This window comes from Sinocyclocheilus rhinocerous, unplaced genomic scaffold (assembly GCF_001515625.1).
Source record: "Sinocyclocheilus rhinocerous isolate Xijiao unplaced genomic scaffold, SAMN03320098_v1.1 scaffold1151, whole genome shotgun sequence".
Lineage (NCBI taxonomy): Eukaryota > Metazoa > Chordata > Actinopteri > Cypriniformes > Cyprinidae > Sinocyclocheilus > Sinocyclocheilus rhinocerous.
In genome coordinates, this window is record NW_015666572.1 from 3,032 (window position 1) to 21,672 (window position 18,641).

Sequence of the window (18,641 nt, forward strand, 5' to 3'; positions counted from 1 at the left end):
CAGTTAAAAATACTTGTAGAAGCTGGAAAGAAAACAAAGAATACTGGAGTATGTTTTACAAGAAAATTCTATTTCAATCTTTCTACCGCAAGGTTTCATTCAGTAATTCAGTATTACTTGCCATTTCTTTGTAATTATTTGTGAAATTTACTAGCAATTTCTGAGTGAAAATTAAAAAGCAAACATTATTTTTTTTTAAGCATAGTTGCCAAGGCAACATTTCTCATTTTGATTTTTAGTTTTTCATATTTAATATTATTATTATTATAATTTATTTGTTTTTCAGCTTTATTTTAATTACCCCAAATATTTTTTGTTGTTTTAGTTTTGGTTAACAATAACACCAGGTCAGACACCAGGAAGCCTCTACAGACATAAAATGAATAGACACAATTACATAAATTAGTTATCTTACCTGTTCCTGGCCCTTTCTCTCTAAAACCTCAACACACCTTTGATGTTATATGCTTGTGGCACATTGTTCTCTTTTGCAATGCATTATGCACATTTGTAATTGCAATTTTTCGACTGTGATGATTACTCATATTTGCAGTATAATTTCTCATTATTTGGACATTAGATCTTAGAACTGTGAAAAGAAGGGCCTACAAGGACCATAATTTTTCTTTGAGTAACATCTTTATTTCGGAAGTTCTGGACCCCCAGAATATCCGGCTTTAGAAATTTACACCATTACTCTGTGTGCACAAAATGATACAGTCAATGTCATAAGCAGGCATTTGTAAGAAAAATGAGAGTGACACAAACATTATCGTTAAGCATTTTAATTTAGATTTAGAGGTGTTTACATCTAAACAGCAAATTTATTGTCAGTTTCTAAAAGTTCACACATAATTAAAAAGCAAGAATATACAACGCTACATTACATTGTAGTGTCGAATAATACACTAATAATTCTGTGCTTAAAAAAATAGTAACCTATATGAGTTTCAATATATTTAAAATATTTTTCAAAATAAAAGGAAGACAAGATATACACAAACAGTCAGGTTCATCTACAGAATGGATCTGTACAGCAGAGCAATTCCTATTATCCTACTGGCCAAAAAAAACCCCCAACATAAATGACAAAATAATTGGAAAAAATGAAGAAGAGTTCCTGCCACAATAACCTCCCTACCTTCACAAAAATGTCATTTCTAGAGCTGTATCAGTACGTGTCCGGACTAAACTCATTCTCCTTTTAAATGGGCAATAAATAATCAGGAAATCCTTTTATTTATTTAGAAATAAAATATTCTGTAAACACGACTTGAACACTTCTTAAAACTGAAACAGCTGGACCTCACTTTTACAGAAGGCGATATGATAAAAAAAAAAAAAAAAAAAGATCACAGTTTTGCTGTAGATCAATAGTGAAATATGAAATGCTTACATTCTACCTAAAACTGATCCTATTTTCTTCTATTCCTCTCTCAAACAGTGAGGACCACAAATTAAGGGGTAATCTGAAACCCTGTCTTGAATAAAGTGGGCCAAAGCCAAAGTTATGAATAAAAAAAAACTTGTGCCTTAAAGTTTCTAACATTATGAACGTTCCAAAGAGTCAAACTAAGCGAAAAATTACAGCAGCCTATACAAACATACACAAATACACAATTATCATTCAGGCTCAGGCCTTACTCTTGCAGTTCTTCTGTCTGCCCTGCTATGCTCAGTAACTAACACTTACTGTAGTATTACTGTATTTATTATTGTCACATCATTATTATTACTATTATTTTTAACTTTGTTACACTTCCCTGAAAGGAAATAACGTTTATCATACGAAGTAAAAGCAGAAAAAAGGCCATTCAGAGAGTAGAGAGAGGAATATCTGCCATTGGCACAAGTAACATCCTCTAATAAGTCCTTCATCGCCTCTCTGTCTTGGCACATGGGTCCCCTAAAGTCCAGGAGAAATACTGCATCTGTCCCCCAGGGGTCACCCGTCCCACACGTCAGTGGGTGGACAACTGAGAAACGGTTTGTTTTGATTGGTTTCTGAATGCTCCAGGCGTCCCTGTGCATCTGAAGAAGTACATTCATAGTAAAAGCAGTCTGAAGGAGCTCTTGACACCCTGAGGCTCCTCACCCAAAAAACAGCCATTTCTTCCCAATATCCACCGGCCTTTAAGTGCTTCATTTTCCAGTTAAAAGACACTGTTAAGGACGATGGAATCTAGAAATGACATAAAAATGAAAATACAAGGTTAGATGCTTTGCACAAGAAGTTTCTGTATTTTTATATGTTGCAAGTAACCAGTACACTTGCCTTGTGTAAATTCTGCTTTCCTCATGCACTTCCATCTCGGAGCTCTTAAACTCGTTGAGCTCTTTACGAATAGCAGCCTAAACAAACAGGTTAGAGTTGGGTGATCACGTGTAGAGCAGATATAGATCAATAAGCAAGACATTTAAAAGAAATCAGTGTCTTTTGAGACTATTTATAATCTAAAAGACAAATGATATATAAAGATCTCTAGATCTTTATATAGACACAAATGTGTGTGTGGTTGCAATTTTTATTTTGTAGATGTACCTTGTCTGCGGGAGTGAGTTTGGTCCATGGCTTGTCAGCACGGCGGTCGTAGTCCTGAGCGCATGTGACCTCCACGTACTCGTGGAAACGTAATATTTTTCTAGCCTGTAGTTCGGCAACAGTCGGTCGTTGACTCAACTAAAAAAATAAAACAGACAGAGGCATGTCACAAATGCTGTCAGTTTGATAAAAATTCCTTGGAGCATTATTAGATTAATTCTCAATTCTTGCTAAAATCAACATTAATGTTATATTCCAGGTCAAATGTCATGCGAGCAAACCAAATCGCACCTTTCTGGTGAGTCTGCGCTTGATCTCCCTGACCTCTGCTTGTCTGTCTGCTTCATTTTTGGCTGGAGAGAAATGAGAGATAACATCAATACCAATCCGTCGATTCAAAACCAATTTCATTGTGTGGAGTATGATAAACTATTAGTGCATTAAAGTACAAAATAAAAGTGGAAAGCAAAGTACTTTGGATCTAATTTCACTTCATACGGAGAAAATATCATAAACTAAACCACATAGGCTCATTTGAGAGAAACAAAAGCAAGGACTTCACTCTATTTATCAGAAAGTATCATTAATGTCTGCCGGCATATGAAACCAATAGAGACAGACCGAGAGTAAAATATATGTGGGTCAGTGTCAATCCCTCAGTGTGAACAGAGGGAATAAATTAACAGGATAAATGAGTAACTAATGAAACGAGGAAAAAGGGACAGAACAGAACAGAAGCAGGAAGATAAATCACAATACAATAACTGGAGTGAGTATAAAGAGGCAATTTACGCTGGAGAATGTTTCTCTGTTCCAACTCCTCAGCAGTAGGTCTCTGGCTCAATCGCCTATATCAACCTACAGCCTGTATTCACAGCTGTGTTCATATTCAGTACAACAGTTTTTCAGTGTAATTTGCATTTACGTGGGTGTGTGTGGCTGAGAGGGCTATTACCGTGTGAGTGCGGTACCAATCTGTGTGCGGATGGCCTCCCACTGCTCCTTGCTCTGCCACGACAGACCCGTGTGTTCTACTCTGGCCTGCCTCTCAGGAGCCTGCCTGTCTGGGGCAGAGGGCCGACTGCTCAACTTCAGCGCCAACGTGTCCTTCCTTTTCACCCTGCTGGCCAGAGCACCTGCAGCGAGCAAACACACATGCGCACATGCATGCAGTCAGAAGTTCTGGCTCTCTTTTATATGGACAGATGTCCGAGTATACGATTCTACTAAAAAAAAAAACACTGCGAAATGAATAAAGATAGCAGAAGGCACTTTCTAAACACACAAACACAAATGTATTTTTTTTTTTAAATGTACAAATGTAATTTTAAACTTTATATTTATAAAAAAAGAAGAGATAGTTCAAAGAGATAGTTAATTAATTAAAGTTGTATTAATTTTCACAATATTAATGTTTTTATTGTATTTTTTAACAAATAAATGCATTAGTCAGCACATGCAATATATAGTAATAAAAGCTATTCACATACTTGGTGGGCTGTCGTCATCCTCGTCTTCATCTGAATCATCGTCCTTGTACAGCACGGGCCCATCCGAGTCGCTCTCCTCCGGCTGTTGATCTTCCTCATCTTCCTCCTCCTCGCTGCTGTTGTTTCCTTCAGGGATGATGCTGATGCTCAGATCCCCCACCAGGCATCTGCGGCTACGAGGCTCAAGTTCTGGCTGGGACTGAGGGGATGGGAGGTGATCAGGTGGAGGTTCCTCATCGTCGTCGTCATCGTCCTCTTCTTCCTCCTCCTCTTCATCAGAGTAATCATCTTCATCCCTGCATAAATAAAAATCTATTTCATACAACAGGATCCATATGCGTGTAATAAAATGTACTGTTTTTGCAAGAGAGACAGAAAAGATACTATTTTTTTTTGTTGAGAAAAACGTCATCAGAGCCACATAACGCAGGACAGATTTGAACCAGCATCTCCCAAATGTTTACGGAGGGAGAGTCAGCAAGAGCATAAAAAGGAAGGCCAAAAAATTAAGTTAATATTTCTAAAAGTTAATAAAAATAATAAATAATTAAAGTTAATAAAATGGATGTTATATAACTACATTTGACTCATGTGATGTTTTTGGGGACCACAAGGAAAAATGATATGATATCATGACCCCTTTTATATGTAATATATTATTTTCTTTGAGAAGTTTAAAATACAAGTAATTATAAGTGTGTCACTATATACAGTAGGTTTAGTAATATAAGCTTGCTTTGTAATTTTTTAATAAATAATTGTTGCTGTTGCTTGTGAAACATATAGTTGACATTACAGGCCCAATTTTATATTTTTCTTATATATACACGTATAAAAAATATAAAACTACAAGCTTAAAGAGAAGGACGTGCTAAAATTTGGCTTCAGCAGTATAGAGGCTGACACAATGTAATATCTTTTAAAGTTATATTTATTATACAAAGATGATCCGTTCACAATAAGAACTATAATACATATTAACAAAATATGTGAAGTGAATTTTCATTTCATGCCAACTTTAACGTTATCACAAAGATTTTTTAAAGGGGTCATATGATGCGATTTCATTTTTTCCTTTCTCTTTGGAGTGTTACAAGCTCTTGGTGCATAAAGAAGATCTGTAAAGTTGTAAAGACTAAAGTCTCAAATCCAAAGAGATATTCTTTATAAAAGTTAAGAGTTAGCAGCAGTGTGTGTGTGTGTGTGTGTGTGCGCGCGCGAACGAGAGAGAGAGAGAGAGAGCGGTGTGTGTGCGTGCGTGCGTGCGCGAGCGAGCGAGCGGTGTGTGTGAGTGTGTGTGTGTGCGTGCGCGCGAGAGCGCGAGCGAGAGAGAGAGAGAAAGAGAGAGAGAGAGAGAGAGAGAGAGCGAGACACATCACAGTGGAGTCAGCTGTCTTAACCGTGGCTTGTGTAGGCTACTGCAAACACATATTCATCACTGTGTCTGTCACGAGACTCTGTTCCCCTTTCGGGCTCTGTCTTTACATTTATTTTGAAAGATGAAGCTCGCGATTATGGAAAGGGGCGTTACATTTCCGACGAGTGCTTGCGGTGTTCGGCCTATCACAATGCACTGGGTCAGCTGGCCAATCAGAGCAGACTGCGCTTGTAGGAAGGAGGGACTTTGTAGAAAACGAAGCGTTTGAGAGAGGCGGGGCATAGAGGACCTACAATAATGTACAGTATTTGAAAAATAATGTGTTTTTTGAACATTAAAGCATGTCAACATATTCTGTTACACCAAATACACAAAATAATGATCTTTAAAAAAGCATCATATGACCCCTTTAAAGTGCTTTTTTCTTTGTTTTGTTGTGCAGCAACAAAACAATGTTTAAAAATATATTTTTTTTATTTATAATTAAATTTTTTGATTGACGGCTCTATTAATAAGCACAGAAAATGGCCAAACTTCACTCACAGTTTGAGAGGCTGGATGGTGACTGGCAGTGGGCGGCTGACCTGGTACTCTGGTGGCGTCTCAAACAGAAGTGAGTGGGCACGCTGGGAGCCATCTGGGTGTGGGAGAGCGGGTCCTGGGCTACTGAGCGCCCTCTGGATCATGATGTGTAAGGGAACAGGGGCTTGTCGGGCTGGGGGTTCCTCTGGAGGGCTGGGAGGGTCAAAGTGGACAGGAAGTGGCTGGGGCAGGGGGTAGGGGTAGGAGTGTTGGTGGAGGAGATGATGGGTGTGGGCCCGTGGTGGGGAAGGGGGGATGTGTGTGGGGAGAGGTGGGGATGGGGGAGGCGGGGGCAAAATCACACAAAATTACAAAAACAAACTAAAATTAAAAGTGAAATTATTAAAACTAAAACTGAATTCTAAATTAAAACTAAATAGAAGTAAAAACAAACGATATAAAAAAATATATATCAAAATAAAAAGCCCCCTAATTCTAAATATCAATACATATTATAATATATAAATAATACTAAAATAACACGGCACAAAAGAAAATTAGTGACAAATGCCTTACATTTTCATCTGTTACATAAAGTTATTATATGATTTTAGAAGTCATACGGACTTCATTTATGATACTTTTAAAGTCCTTTTGTATAATTATTGAACATTGAAAACTCAATGTAACTGCATTGTAAAAAGCATTCAGTACAGAAAAAGTTTCATAAAATACATAATCATACAGTTTTATAATGGCATGAAGGGATGAGTAAATGACTGAAATTTCATTTTTGATTAACAGAAACTTCATAGTTTTCACATTTCAGATTAGTGATATATTAGTAGAATCAAATGGCTCCCATCCCAACTCACCAATAACATCACCGAAGACCAACTTATTCTTACAGAGTACATTCTAAGCAAGCAAGTTCATTGACAAAAAGCCATGTGACTGCTAAATCGATGCATTCCGAAGCCCGTGTCACATGACTTAGATGATTTGTTCTACGGAACTGCCAAAAACATGGTGTAAGTACAATGAAGTACAGCGGCCAAACATTATTTCTGTGAAGGAAGCATAAATTAAGCTAAACATGCTTTGGATTAGCCTAGCTGCCTCTCTACGAATCAAATGCATGAATTTCAGCCCTAAATCGAAGCAACCCGCAGGCTTTCAGCATGTGATGAGGTGGACTGGATTCATTCCTTGTTCTCTAATCTCACAGCTGCTTGTGGAGCAACTGTTGCCTGGAGTAGTTTATACGAACATATGCTAGCATCTGCTTTGGCATGATAGGGCATTTCCAGCAGCGGTGGCTAAGATCGGCTCAATTCCACAGGGGGTCTTCTAGCCGTTTAAACACCTGTTAATAATGTGCCAACGTGCTGCACGCTTGTGACAGCTTTAATGCCCGAAACATGCAGTTTTGCACTTGATAATGTGAGTGAGAGAGAAAGAGTAGAGCCGAAGCAGCAAGGGGGCGCGTTAGTCCCACGCTCAGGTGGTGCGCTAAAGGCATGCTTTGCTGAGAGTGAGAAAGATGAGGCTAGCGCACACGGCAGCAGATGAAGGACGCAGCTTTGGCGACAGGCCCGGCCTCGACGTTTACCTGTGCGCATGCCTCCTGCCTGCCGGCAGAGGTAGACAGGCAGGGACAGGTAGACGTCATGGTCACCCTCACGCTTCCAACAGGACCAATAGAGGGGGAAATCGCTGCCGTCACCCCCATGCAGGGTGGAGGCTGGCGGGGGACAAAAACACACAGTCCCCGGGCGTCAAACAAACACATATCTTCACAAAGCAGGGACGACTTATTCCTCTAAATGACTGGAAACATCACGCCAGTGTGCATGACGGAGACACTACACACAGAAGGTTTTTAAAGTCAACGTGAAATCAAAATTGACCCCATTTATTGTCTTAATGCACATTCCTGGTCTTATTGTGATTCATTCATCAGGCTAATCTAAAGAAAAAAGAGATCCTGATTTCTAATCAAATTATTACATGAAAAACTTTCTTTTTTTTGGTGACATCACTTTGGCCAAGTGTTATCCACTTGTTAAGTCTGACTTCACGGTTCCCATAAATGGCTGAAATCATATTCTCAATAGAAACAGGCTTGAACTGGGAAATAGCATTTGTCATGAATTAACAAGAGGACTGGACAACATTAGCCAAAAGCCAAATAGATAGCTATTTGTTCTATACATTCATCAACCTTTTGGGCATTTAACAAAATTTGTCTAGTTTTAAAATAGAACCAATTCCTTGTTTTTTTGTCATTTTAATTTTTACTTGTTAAAGGGGTCACGAACTGCCTTTTTATTAATAATCTGGTACTGTTCTCTGAGGGCCACTTATAATGTTATCAAGATTTTTACATCAAAAAACCTCAAGTTAAAAGTAATAGGCTATTTTCTATCCTATTTTGACCAGCCCTCATCAGAACACTCTGTTTGAATAGGTGTGGTGGATTGTAAACTCGGAAGTAAACACCCACTGCTATGATTGGCTGACAGTTGTGTATGTTTGACAGCCTACATCCTTCACAGATGGACACTGTTGTGATTTAAATACTCAAATAAATACTCAGACAAAGCAATAGTGATCACGTAATAAAAACAGTTACTCACACTTGTGTGGTACGACATTACTGTCAGATCCAATATTGTCGGCACAGCATTGTCTTTCAGTTACAATCTTTCTGAAAATCCTGCATCAAATTGTGCTTCGTTTGTAAACGAATCTGTGGTAAAATTAAGTGAACAAAGGACTGAGTTCTTACTGACGTGGTCTGAAACTTAGGGTGTATTAACACCAGGAGAGTCCGCTAGTTCACTTGCTTTGGTCCGGACCAAATACAACGTTGATTATTTTTGTTTGGTGTGGTTCGCTTTCACGCTGCCCATTTTGCAAGTGAACCAGAAATAGTAAACAAAACCACACGTGTGCTAAGCTCATCTATTCATTGAACAGAAATTCTCAAGCAGGTAAAAGCAACAAGTGCAAAAACAGGTGCGCACCCGATTGCGATTGCTGTATTTACACCTGCCAAAAAAGATCCGCACAAAGAGGGAAAACGAAATTGAGTTTGATTCAATCGAACCAAACAAGACAGGTGTGAATACACCTTTACTTTAAAAATAAAGTTCATTCACTCTTTCCCAATGTTGGGATCAGAAGGAAGGCAATGCAAAGACTGTTTTTCCACAGGTTGGCACTGCGCAGCATATTGTTGTCTTCGGAGCCATCTTTATCGTTTGGTTTCTGCGTACACCTGCACTTGCCATTTACCTACTATGTGCACAAATCAGTGGGCGGGGCTAAATAGGCAGTGATGTAGAAGCAGGCGTTGATCATCTTCTACGGAGGCGGTGTTTAGCCACACTATTACACAATAATGTACAGTATTTGAAAAATAATGTGTTTTTTGAACATTAAAGCATGTCAACATATTCTGTTACACCAAATACACAAAATAATGATCTTTAAAAAAGCATCATATGACCCCTTTAAAGTGCTTTTTTCTTTGTTTTGTTGTGCAGCAACAAAACAATGTTTAAAAATATATTTTTTTTATTTATAATTAAATTTTTTGATTGACGGCTCTATTAATAAGCACAGAAAATGGCCAAACTTCACTCACAGTTTGAGAGGCTGGATGGTGACTGGCAGTGGGCGGCTGACCTGGTACTCTGGTGGCGTCTCAAACAGAAGTGAGTGGGCACGCTGGGAGCCATCTGGGTGTGGGAGAGCGGGTCCTGGGCTACTGAGCGCCCTCTGGATCATGATGTGTAAGGGAACAGGGGCTTGTCGGGCTGGTGGTTCCTCTGGAGGGCTGGGAGGGTCAAAGTGGACAGGAAGTGGCTGGGGCAGGGGGTAGGGGTAGGAGTGTTGGTGGAGGAGATGATGGGTGTGGGCCCGTGGTGGGGAAGGGGGGATGTGTGTGGGGAGAGGTGGGGATGGGGGAGGCGGGGGCAGCTGGTAGCCCCCGGGGATGTTGGCCCTCATGTCCTCGGACAGAATGGAGGGAAGGGAGGAAATGGTCAGAGGGGAGTCCTCTGCATTGCGTTTGGTGACAGGTGTGGTTCTTTTGGGGGGCATGGGGGGCGAGGGCTTGGCCAGTACTAGGTTGGTGCCTCCTTGTGCGAGTTCAGCTGTGGTATATAATGCACAAAAAAAAATAAAACATCATAAACGTAAGGAACTTTGTCATTTTAATTTTTACTTGTTAAAGGGGTCACGAACTGCCTTTTTATTAATAATCTGGTACTGTTCTCTGAGGGCCACTTATAATGTTATCAAGATTTTTACATCAAAAAACCTCAAGTTAAAAGTAATAGGCTATTTTCTATCCTATTTTGACCACCCCTCATCAGAACACTCTGTTTGAATAGGTGTGGTGGATTGTAAACTCGGAAGTAAACACCCACTGCTATGATTGGCTGACAGTTGTGTATGTTTGACAGCCTACATCCTTCACAGATGGACACTGTTGTGATTTAAATACTCAAATAAATACTCAGACAAAGCAATAGTGATCACGTAATAAAAACAGTTACTCACACTTGTGTGGTACGACATTACTGTCAGATCCAATATTGTCGGCACAGCATTGTCTTTCAGTTACAATCTTTCTGAAAATCCTGCATCAAATTGTGCTTCGTTTGTAAACGAATCTGTGGTAAAATTAAGTGAACAAAGGACTGAGTTCTTACTGACGTGGTCTGAAACTTAGGGTGTATTAACACCAGGAGAGTCCGCTAGTTCACTTGCTTTGGTCCGGACCAAATACAACGTTGATTATTTTTGTTTGGTGTGGTTCGCTTTCACGCTGCCCATTTTGCAAGTGAACCAGAAATAGTAAACAAAGGGATGGGGGAGGCGGGGGCAGCTGGTAGCCCCCGGGGATGTTGGCCCTCATGTCCTCGGACAGAATGGAGGGAAGGGAGGAAATGGTCAGAGGGGAGTCCTCTGCATTGCGTTTGGTGACAGGTGTGGTTCTTTTGGGGGGCATAGGGGGCGAGGGCTTGGCCGGTACTAGGTTGACACCTCCTTGTGTGAGTTCAGCTATAGTATTAAATGTACAAAAAAAAAACATTGTAAATCTAAGTAACAATTTTCAAACATTTTTCATTGAAAAATGACTGTAATAAAAAGAATTACATGAACAGTTCACCTAAAAATGATAACTCTCTCATCATTTACTCATCCTTTATGCCATTCCAAACCAGTATGCCTTTTTCCATTCTTTTAGACAAAAGAAAACTTTTTTTAATGAACCTTGTCAATGAAATGAGTTGATCCAGTTCACAAAACCAGTCAAAATAATTCCTTCTCAACTCCTTGATTTGGACATTTTCACTTAGGGGTGTACTCACTTTTGTGTCCAGCTACGACATTACTGTCAGATCCAATATTGTCGGCACAGCATTGTCTTTCAGTTACAATCTTTCTGAAAATCCTGCATCAAATTGTGCTTCGTTTGTAAACGAATCTGTGGTAAAATTAAGTGAACAAAGGACTGAGTTCTTACTGACGTGGTCTGAAACTTAGGGTGTATTAACACCAGGAGAGTCCGCTAGTTCACTTGCTTTGGTCCGGACCAAATACAACGTTGATTATTTTTGTTTGGTGTGGTTCGCTTTCACGCTGCCCATTTTGCAAGTGAACCAGAAATAGTAAACAAAACCACACGTGTGCTAAGCTCATCTATTCATTGAACAGAAATTCTCAAGCAGGTAAAAGCAACAAGTGCAAAAACAGGTGCGCACCCGATTGCGATTGCTGTATTTACACCTGCCAAAAAAGATCCGCACAAAGAGGGAAAACGAAATTGAGTTTGATTCAATCGAACCAAACAAGACAGGTGTGAATACACCTTTACTTTAAAAATAAAGTTCATTCACTCTTTCCCAATGTTGGGATCAGAAGGAAGGCAATGCAAAGACTGTTTTTCCACAGGTTGGCACTGCGCAGCATATTGTTGTCTTCGGAGCCATCTTTATCGTTTGGTTTCTGCGTACACCTGCACTTGCCATTTACCTACTATGTGCACAAATCAGTGGGCGGGGCTAAATAGGCAGTGATGTAGAAGCAGGCGTTGATCATCTTCTACGGAGGCGGTGTTTAGCCACACTATTACATCATAAAGTGGCACATTCAACAACCTGTCATTTTGGCAGACTGGCTTCAATATAAGCGGTTTCTAGACTGAAGAGAAAGTTTTGAGTTCTGAAACTTACAGAATGTTTTTATAGCACAATGACCTCACATATGTCAAAAGATCAAGGGAATTTAGATTTTTTCAGTTCATGACTCCTTTAAATTTTCTGTTTCACTTGGAAATACATCACATTATGAAATCAATATGGGTTGCAAATGGCAATTCATGTTGACTTTAAATGAATATGAGAGATAAACAACCAGCTAAAGCCATAGATATGAATACCCAGATGATCCAAATGTGTCAACAGCACCACTATCTTCAACATATTAGGTTGAGCTAACAACTGTCATTATACCAACAAAAATGGTATGCCACAGCACTGTGCAACCAACCATGATATAGTTACTAACACAAATGGTGTCAGCAAGACCTATGTACAAAATCTACTCTTATAATGCAGCAGAGCAACAGTCTGGTGGCTGCGGTTCAACAAAAAGATCTGGACCGTTCCAGTGTACTGTGACTCAGCACACTGTTTTTATAAGCAGTAAAACAACACACAAGTGAGATGTACAGCTCTGCCTTTCAGAAGCACTGACTGACACGCTCATTGACTGCTTTCCAAATGGACAGCAGGAGGCAGTGTGGAGATTTAATATTGAGACACAATGTTTAGACATTTCAAACCATGAAAAGCTTGATGCTTTGGCTTAAAGAAAGGACAAAATAATTTACTCTGTGCCTACAGACAAATCACAGCCTGCTGATTTTCAATTTAGCAGGACTGTTGTTTTATACTGCTGTAATATACCATTCCAAAATTAAACTGAATGTATTGATAATATTTTATATTTTAAGTCAAGCACTAATAAATTATATTCAACAACAGATACTGATATCAGCAGGATGAAATTTTGCATGCGGTTGTAAGGAGCACTTTTAAATGGACAAATTCTCATAAACAATAAAAAGTTCCCATTAAATTGGAACAAACATGCCTATTGTTTTTCTGCAATAATCAGGGACAAATGACAAATCCAAGATTACAGCATAAATGAAAACATTGTCTTTAGTACTAACTCAGAATCTCGCAATCAAAGACTATTATCAAGCTGATCAGCTTAAGGGTCAGAACCCCAAAAGAAAAAAATTGGCTCAGCAAGCAGAGAACAGCAGAAATGTATTAAATACATGGCTGAGTTCTCATGATGTACGACATAACACACATGTACGTGGATTTAATGCAATTAACACAACAAATCATGTTTCTTTTTTGGCACCACTGCATGTCACACATGCTTAGAAACTATATTAAAGAAAAACAGACATAGGAGTCTTGGTAAAATTGCTCTAACAAACATATAAGCATCAGTGTGGTCTCTTTATGAGATGCTGTAGTGTGTGCCTATGAGCAAGAGCAGCAGGTTTGCTTTCAATATTATTAGAATATTTTAAAAATCTCTCAAACTACACTAATACACAGTTACAAACAGACAGAAATTATTAATACTGCAATCTTTATGTATTAAAGGATTTTCTTGCTACACAAGTTGTCACAGTATCTAACAGTTGAAGTGTGAAAGCATCTGAATATTACTGAAATTCCCATTTTAATTCTAAGCTGTTTTGACTTCCCTCACTGAGCATTTTACTAATTTCCTAATTTGCACCATTACAAATTTGCCTAAAACAGTTGCACAGCATTTTCACTTTTTCACTTTTACCAACCAAATGTTTCCACTGCTGATCAGTTGTTCCTGTTTAGAAAAGGGATTTTTTAATATATATTTTATACACTAAAATATTTTAGAATTTAAATACTGTTATAAATAGGTGTTTAGCCACACTATTACATCATAAAGTGGCACATTCAACAACCTGTCATTTTGGCAGACTGGCTTCAATATAAGCGGTTTCTAGACTGAAGAGAAAGTTTTGAGTTCTGAAACTTACAGAATGTTTTTATAGCACAATGACCTCACATATGTCAAAAGATCAAGGGAATTTAGATTTTTTCAGTTCATGACTCCTTTAAATTTTCTGTTTCACTTGGAAATACATCACATTATGAAATCAATATGGGTTGCAAATGGCAATTCATGTTGACTTTAAATGAATATGAGAGATAAACAACCAGCTAAAGCCATAGATATGAATACCCAGATGATCCAAATGTGTCAACAGCACCACTATCTTCAACATATTAGGTTGAGCTAACAACTGTCATTATACCAACAAAAATGGTATGCCACAGCACTGTGCAACCAACCATGATATAGTTACTAACACAAATGGTGTCAGCAAGACCTATGTACAAAATCTACTCTTATAATGCAGCAGAGCAACAGTCTGGTGGCTGCGGTTCAACAAAAAGATCTGGACCGTTCCAGTGTACTGTGACTCAGCACACTGTTTTTATAAGCAGTAAAACAACACACAAGTGAGATGTACAGCTCTGCCTTTCAGAAGCACTGACTGACACGCTCATTGACTGCTTTCCAAATGGACAGCAGGAGGCAGTGTGGAGATTTAATATTGAGACACAATGTTTAGACATTTCAAACCATGAAAAGCTTGATGCTTTGGCTTAAAGAAAGGACAAAATAATTTACTCTGTGCCTACAGACAAATCACAGCCTGCTGATTTTCAATTTAGCAGGACTGTTGTTTTATACTGCTGTAATATACCATTCCAAAATTAAACTGAATGTATTGATAATATTTTATATTTTAAGTCAAGCACTAATAAATTATATTCAACAACAGATACTGATATCAGCAGGATGAAATTTTGCATGCGGTTGTAAGGAGCACTTTTAAATGGACAAATTCTCATAAACAATAAAAAGTTCCCATTAAATTGGAACAAACATGCCTATTGTTTTTCTGCAATAATCAGGGACAAATGACAAATCCAAGATTACAGCATAAATGAAAACATTGTCTTTAGTACTAACTCAGAATCTCGCAATCAAAGACTATTATCAAGCTGATCAGCTTAAGGGTCAGAACCCCAAAAGAAAAAAATTGGCTCAGCAAGCAGAGAACAGCAGAAATGTATTAAATACATGGCTGAGTTCTCATGATGTACGACATAACACACATGTACGTGGATTTAATGCAATTAACACAACAAATCATGTTTCTTTTTTGGCACCACTGCATGTCACACATGCTTAGAAACTATATTAAAGAAAAACAGACATAGGAGTCTTGGTAAAATTGCTCTAACAAACATATAAGCATCAGTGTGGTCTCTTTATGAGATGCTGTAGTGTGTGCCTATGAGCAAGAGCAGCAGGTTTGCTTTCAATATTATTAGAATATTTTAAAAATCTCTCAAACTACACTAATACACAGTTACAAACAGACAGAAATTATTAATACTGCAATCTTTATGTATTAAAGGATTTTCTTGCTACACAAGTTGTCACAGTATCTAACAGTTGAAGTGTGAAAGCATCTGAATATTACTGAAATTCCCATTTTAATTCTAAGCTGTTTTGACTTCCCTCACTGAGCATTTTACTAATTTCCTAATTTGCACCATTACAAATTTGCCTAAAACAGTTGCACAGCATTTTCACTTTTTCACTTTTACCAACCAAATGTTTCCACTGCTGATCAGTTGTTCCTGTTTAGAAAAGGGATTTTTTAATATATATTTTATACACTAAAATATTTTAGAATTTAAATACTGTTATAAATATATAAATAAACATCATAAATCTAAGTATTATATAGTAGTAGTAATAAAAATACTTAAATTTTAATGCCATAAGATGAGTCATCTGTAGTGATCTGCAATGTCCTTACCACACAAATCTACACCCATGCCTGTGCATTTAATAGGGAGAATTAAATATCACAATTTTATCAGTGAGCTCACATGAGGAAGCAAATGAATTGTGTCTAGTAATTTCACTGACTTTTATAGGGGTCATGTTATCTTGTATGACATATTTGTGACCACTCACCCAACATGGTGGGGTTGTTGCTACGGTTGATTGGCTTGGGTGGAGGGAGAGGGGGCTGTTTGGTTGGCTGGGCTGGGACATTGCCCATAGAGGATGGTGCTGAAGAGGTGGTAAGGGGAGCTCTGCTGGAGGCCTGTGTGTTGGCGCCTGCCGAGGATACGTTTCGTAGTGGTTTTCCAGCCGTGCTGACAGCTGAGGAGGAGGAGGAGTTGGAGGAGGCAGAGGAAGAAGAGAAAGCAGCTGCGGGGTTGTGGACAGGGGTGCGGGGCAAGCTGTCAGCACCAGGTTCCGGGGTGGAAGTCATCAGCCATTTGGGGGGCATGACGGACTGCTTGGGGGGCAGAGGCTCTCGCAGTGTGTCCCTCAAAACCTCTGAGTTAGAAACGTATTGACTGCTGTCTGATTCTGTAAGGGAATACATAATATTCAGAAAAACAAATTAAAATGTTTATTTTGTGTTATGCTTAGTTTGAGCCTCATAATAACTCAAACTGATCTGAAATTAGTGTTACGTTTAATACTTCTAAGTTTAAATTTCACAGTGGAACTGCTTCAAATAAACGGACAGAAAAATCTGATTCAGTGATTCAAATACATCACAGTGTTGTTATTGTAAACTAAAACTAAAACCTAAACTATAAAACATAGTATCATAATTTTAGTTTATTAAAAATAAAGTTGGACATTTAAAGATTTAAATACTTAACCTGAAAATTAGTCATGTTGACTTGGCAACTAACTGAAATTAAATGTGCAATCAGCAAAATTACTACAACTAAAACTGAAACACAAATAAATTAAAACTGAAATATTTAAAAATAAAAACTAATAAAAATGATGAAAGAACATGAGAAAATAAGTAAAATAAAAAAGGAAAGCTAATTAAAAATGTGAATAAATACCATAATAGTATTATGGCTGCTGCGATAGACGGTGTTGACTGTTTTTGCCTGTGTGAAGCCAAAACACCGGCTATATCACTTGCCCACCGCGGCACTGTCCCCATCGTCATTTAGATTTTTTTATAGTAATAAAAATCATTTAGTTCAGTTAGAGAACATACACTACAATTAAAACTGAACGCGGCTGCTCAATGCAGCGTGCCGAACGACAGTCGCCTCACAGATCAGATTTAATTTATCACGTGAGGAGAAGCTGACAAGAAGAGTGAGGCGAGAGACAGACGAGATGATGGCAGAAGAGTTCCAAAACGACATGCAAAAGCGCCTGTTTTAAAAATATTTGGGATTTTGAAATCCTGTTGAATTCTGCCATTTATCTAAGGTGATGTAGCGTCTGGACCAATCAGACACAATTTTTTTTGTTATATTTAACAAATACTCCGTAACACCCCTCAATCAACAAGACAACTATGAGGGCTCAATGGACCCTTCCCCCGAAATGCGGATAACGCCTCAAAAAGGCAATACAGGCCTCTGGTTCCATGGCAACCAATGCTGATAACACTAGTTCTATTGCTCAAAGGAATGCGGGCAGAGCAACTCTCAATTCATTTACCCTTCGGAAAGGAAAACACAATGCCCATAAAAATGGACTCTTCTCTAATTAATTCATAGAAGCAGATAAAGGGTCATAAAACCCCATAGTATTTCCAACCTCTCGCTTGGAAATTCAGCTTTTCTCATTGGACAAGCCCATCCTGAGAGGCGTAAATCTTCTCAGACTTTAAAGGGCTCATGCACAGTTCCGCCTAAATCTTCTGATTGCTGCCCGTGTGGAGAGCCTGAGCCGGTGCGGGCGTGCCCGGTGGGCTCCAACTAGGGCTGGGCTGATAAACGATATCATATCGAATCGCGATAATATTTATGTCGATAACGAGGTTTCTACAACTTTCACTTAGGAGCAAAATATGCCTTTAAATTTGAAAGAAATAAAGATTTGAAATTTATCGTGATAATTATCGATATCGACTGATATGAAAAATTTTATTGTGATAATTTTTTTGGCCATATCGCCCAGCCCTAGCTCCAACATATAGCCCTTCAGTCTGTGGTTCTGTTAGATTCTGAGAAGATAGGGTGTCCTTAGAAGACTAGCTCAGCATCCCTAAGTTTGTGCCAGGCCTCGGCCTTGACTTTCCATTCACCAAAGATCCTAGGACCTCAGCTGATGTCTCTCTTAGCTCTTTTTCACTTTCCACTGGGAAGAAACTCCCAATCACCATTGAGTCAGAACATCTTTGGAATTCATCACTCTTCAAACCCGGAAGAAAGTGATCGCAAGTCCAAAACCTTGAAACCATCAAGACTTTAATCCGAGACTGCAACTGGACACTCGTCAACGACCAAGACAATGCAAGTATCGTACATTTAACTAAACGAAACAGAGGTTTAGTATAAGCAGTAGACCCCGTTGTAAAACAGCATTGATGGTTTTTAACTCCGGTGGTTCTGAATCATTTTCCATAACTGCATTCTCTGGTTTCTCTAATGGCTTCATTCATCCACTTTAGCTCCCCTTTTGTATGTCTGCGTGAGTGTATGTAGGTTTGTTTGTTTGTTAGACTAGTTTGTGTTAGTGTTTAGTTAATAAAACT

The 18,641-nt window shown here is 38.6% G+C and overlaps 1 protein-coding gene across 1 annotated transcript in view; it reads right to left on the reverse strand.

Moving 5' to 3' along the window:
• Positions 1-769: 769 nt before the first annotated feature.
• Positions 770-18,641, reverse strand: part of LOC107732826 (phosphatase and actin regulator 4B-like) — a 37,463-nt gene continuing 19,591 nt past the window's right edge. The window contains exons 5-14 of the mRNA XM_016544245.1: positions 16,085-16,489; positions 10,772-11,008; positions 9,585-10,095; positions 4,033-4,328; positions 3,498-3,678; positions 3,335-3,390; positions 2,834-2,895; positions 2,543-2,680; positions 2,276-2,352; positions 770-2,182 (exon numbers count right to left, since the gene is read on the reverse strand). Coding sequence (XP_016399731.1) covers positions 2,167-2,182; positions 2,276-2,352; positions 2,543-2,680; positions 2,834-2,895; positions 3,335-3,390; positions 3,498-3,678; positions 4,033-4,328; positions 9,585-10,095; positions 10,772-11,008; positions 16,085-16,489 — 1,979 coding nt within the window. The 3' untranslated portion in view covers positions 770-2,166. The remainder of the gene's footprint in view (positions 2,183-2,275; positions 2,353-2,542; positions 2,681-2,833; positions 2,896-3,334; positions 3,391-3,497; positions 3,679-4,032; positions 4,329-9,584; positions 10,096-10,771; positions 11,009-16,084; positions 16,490-18,641) is intronic.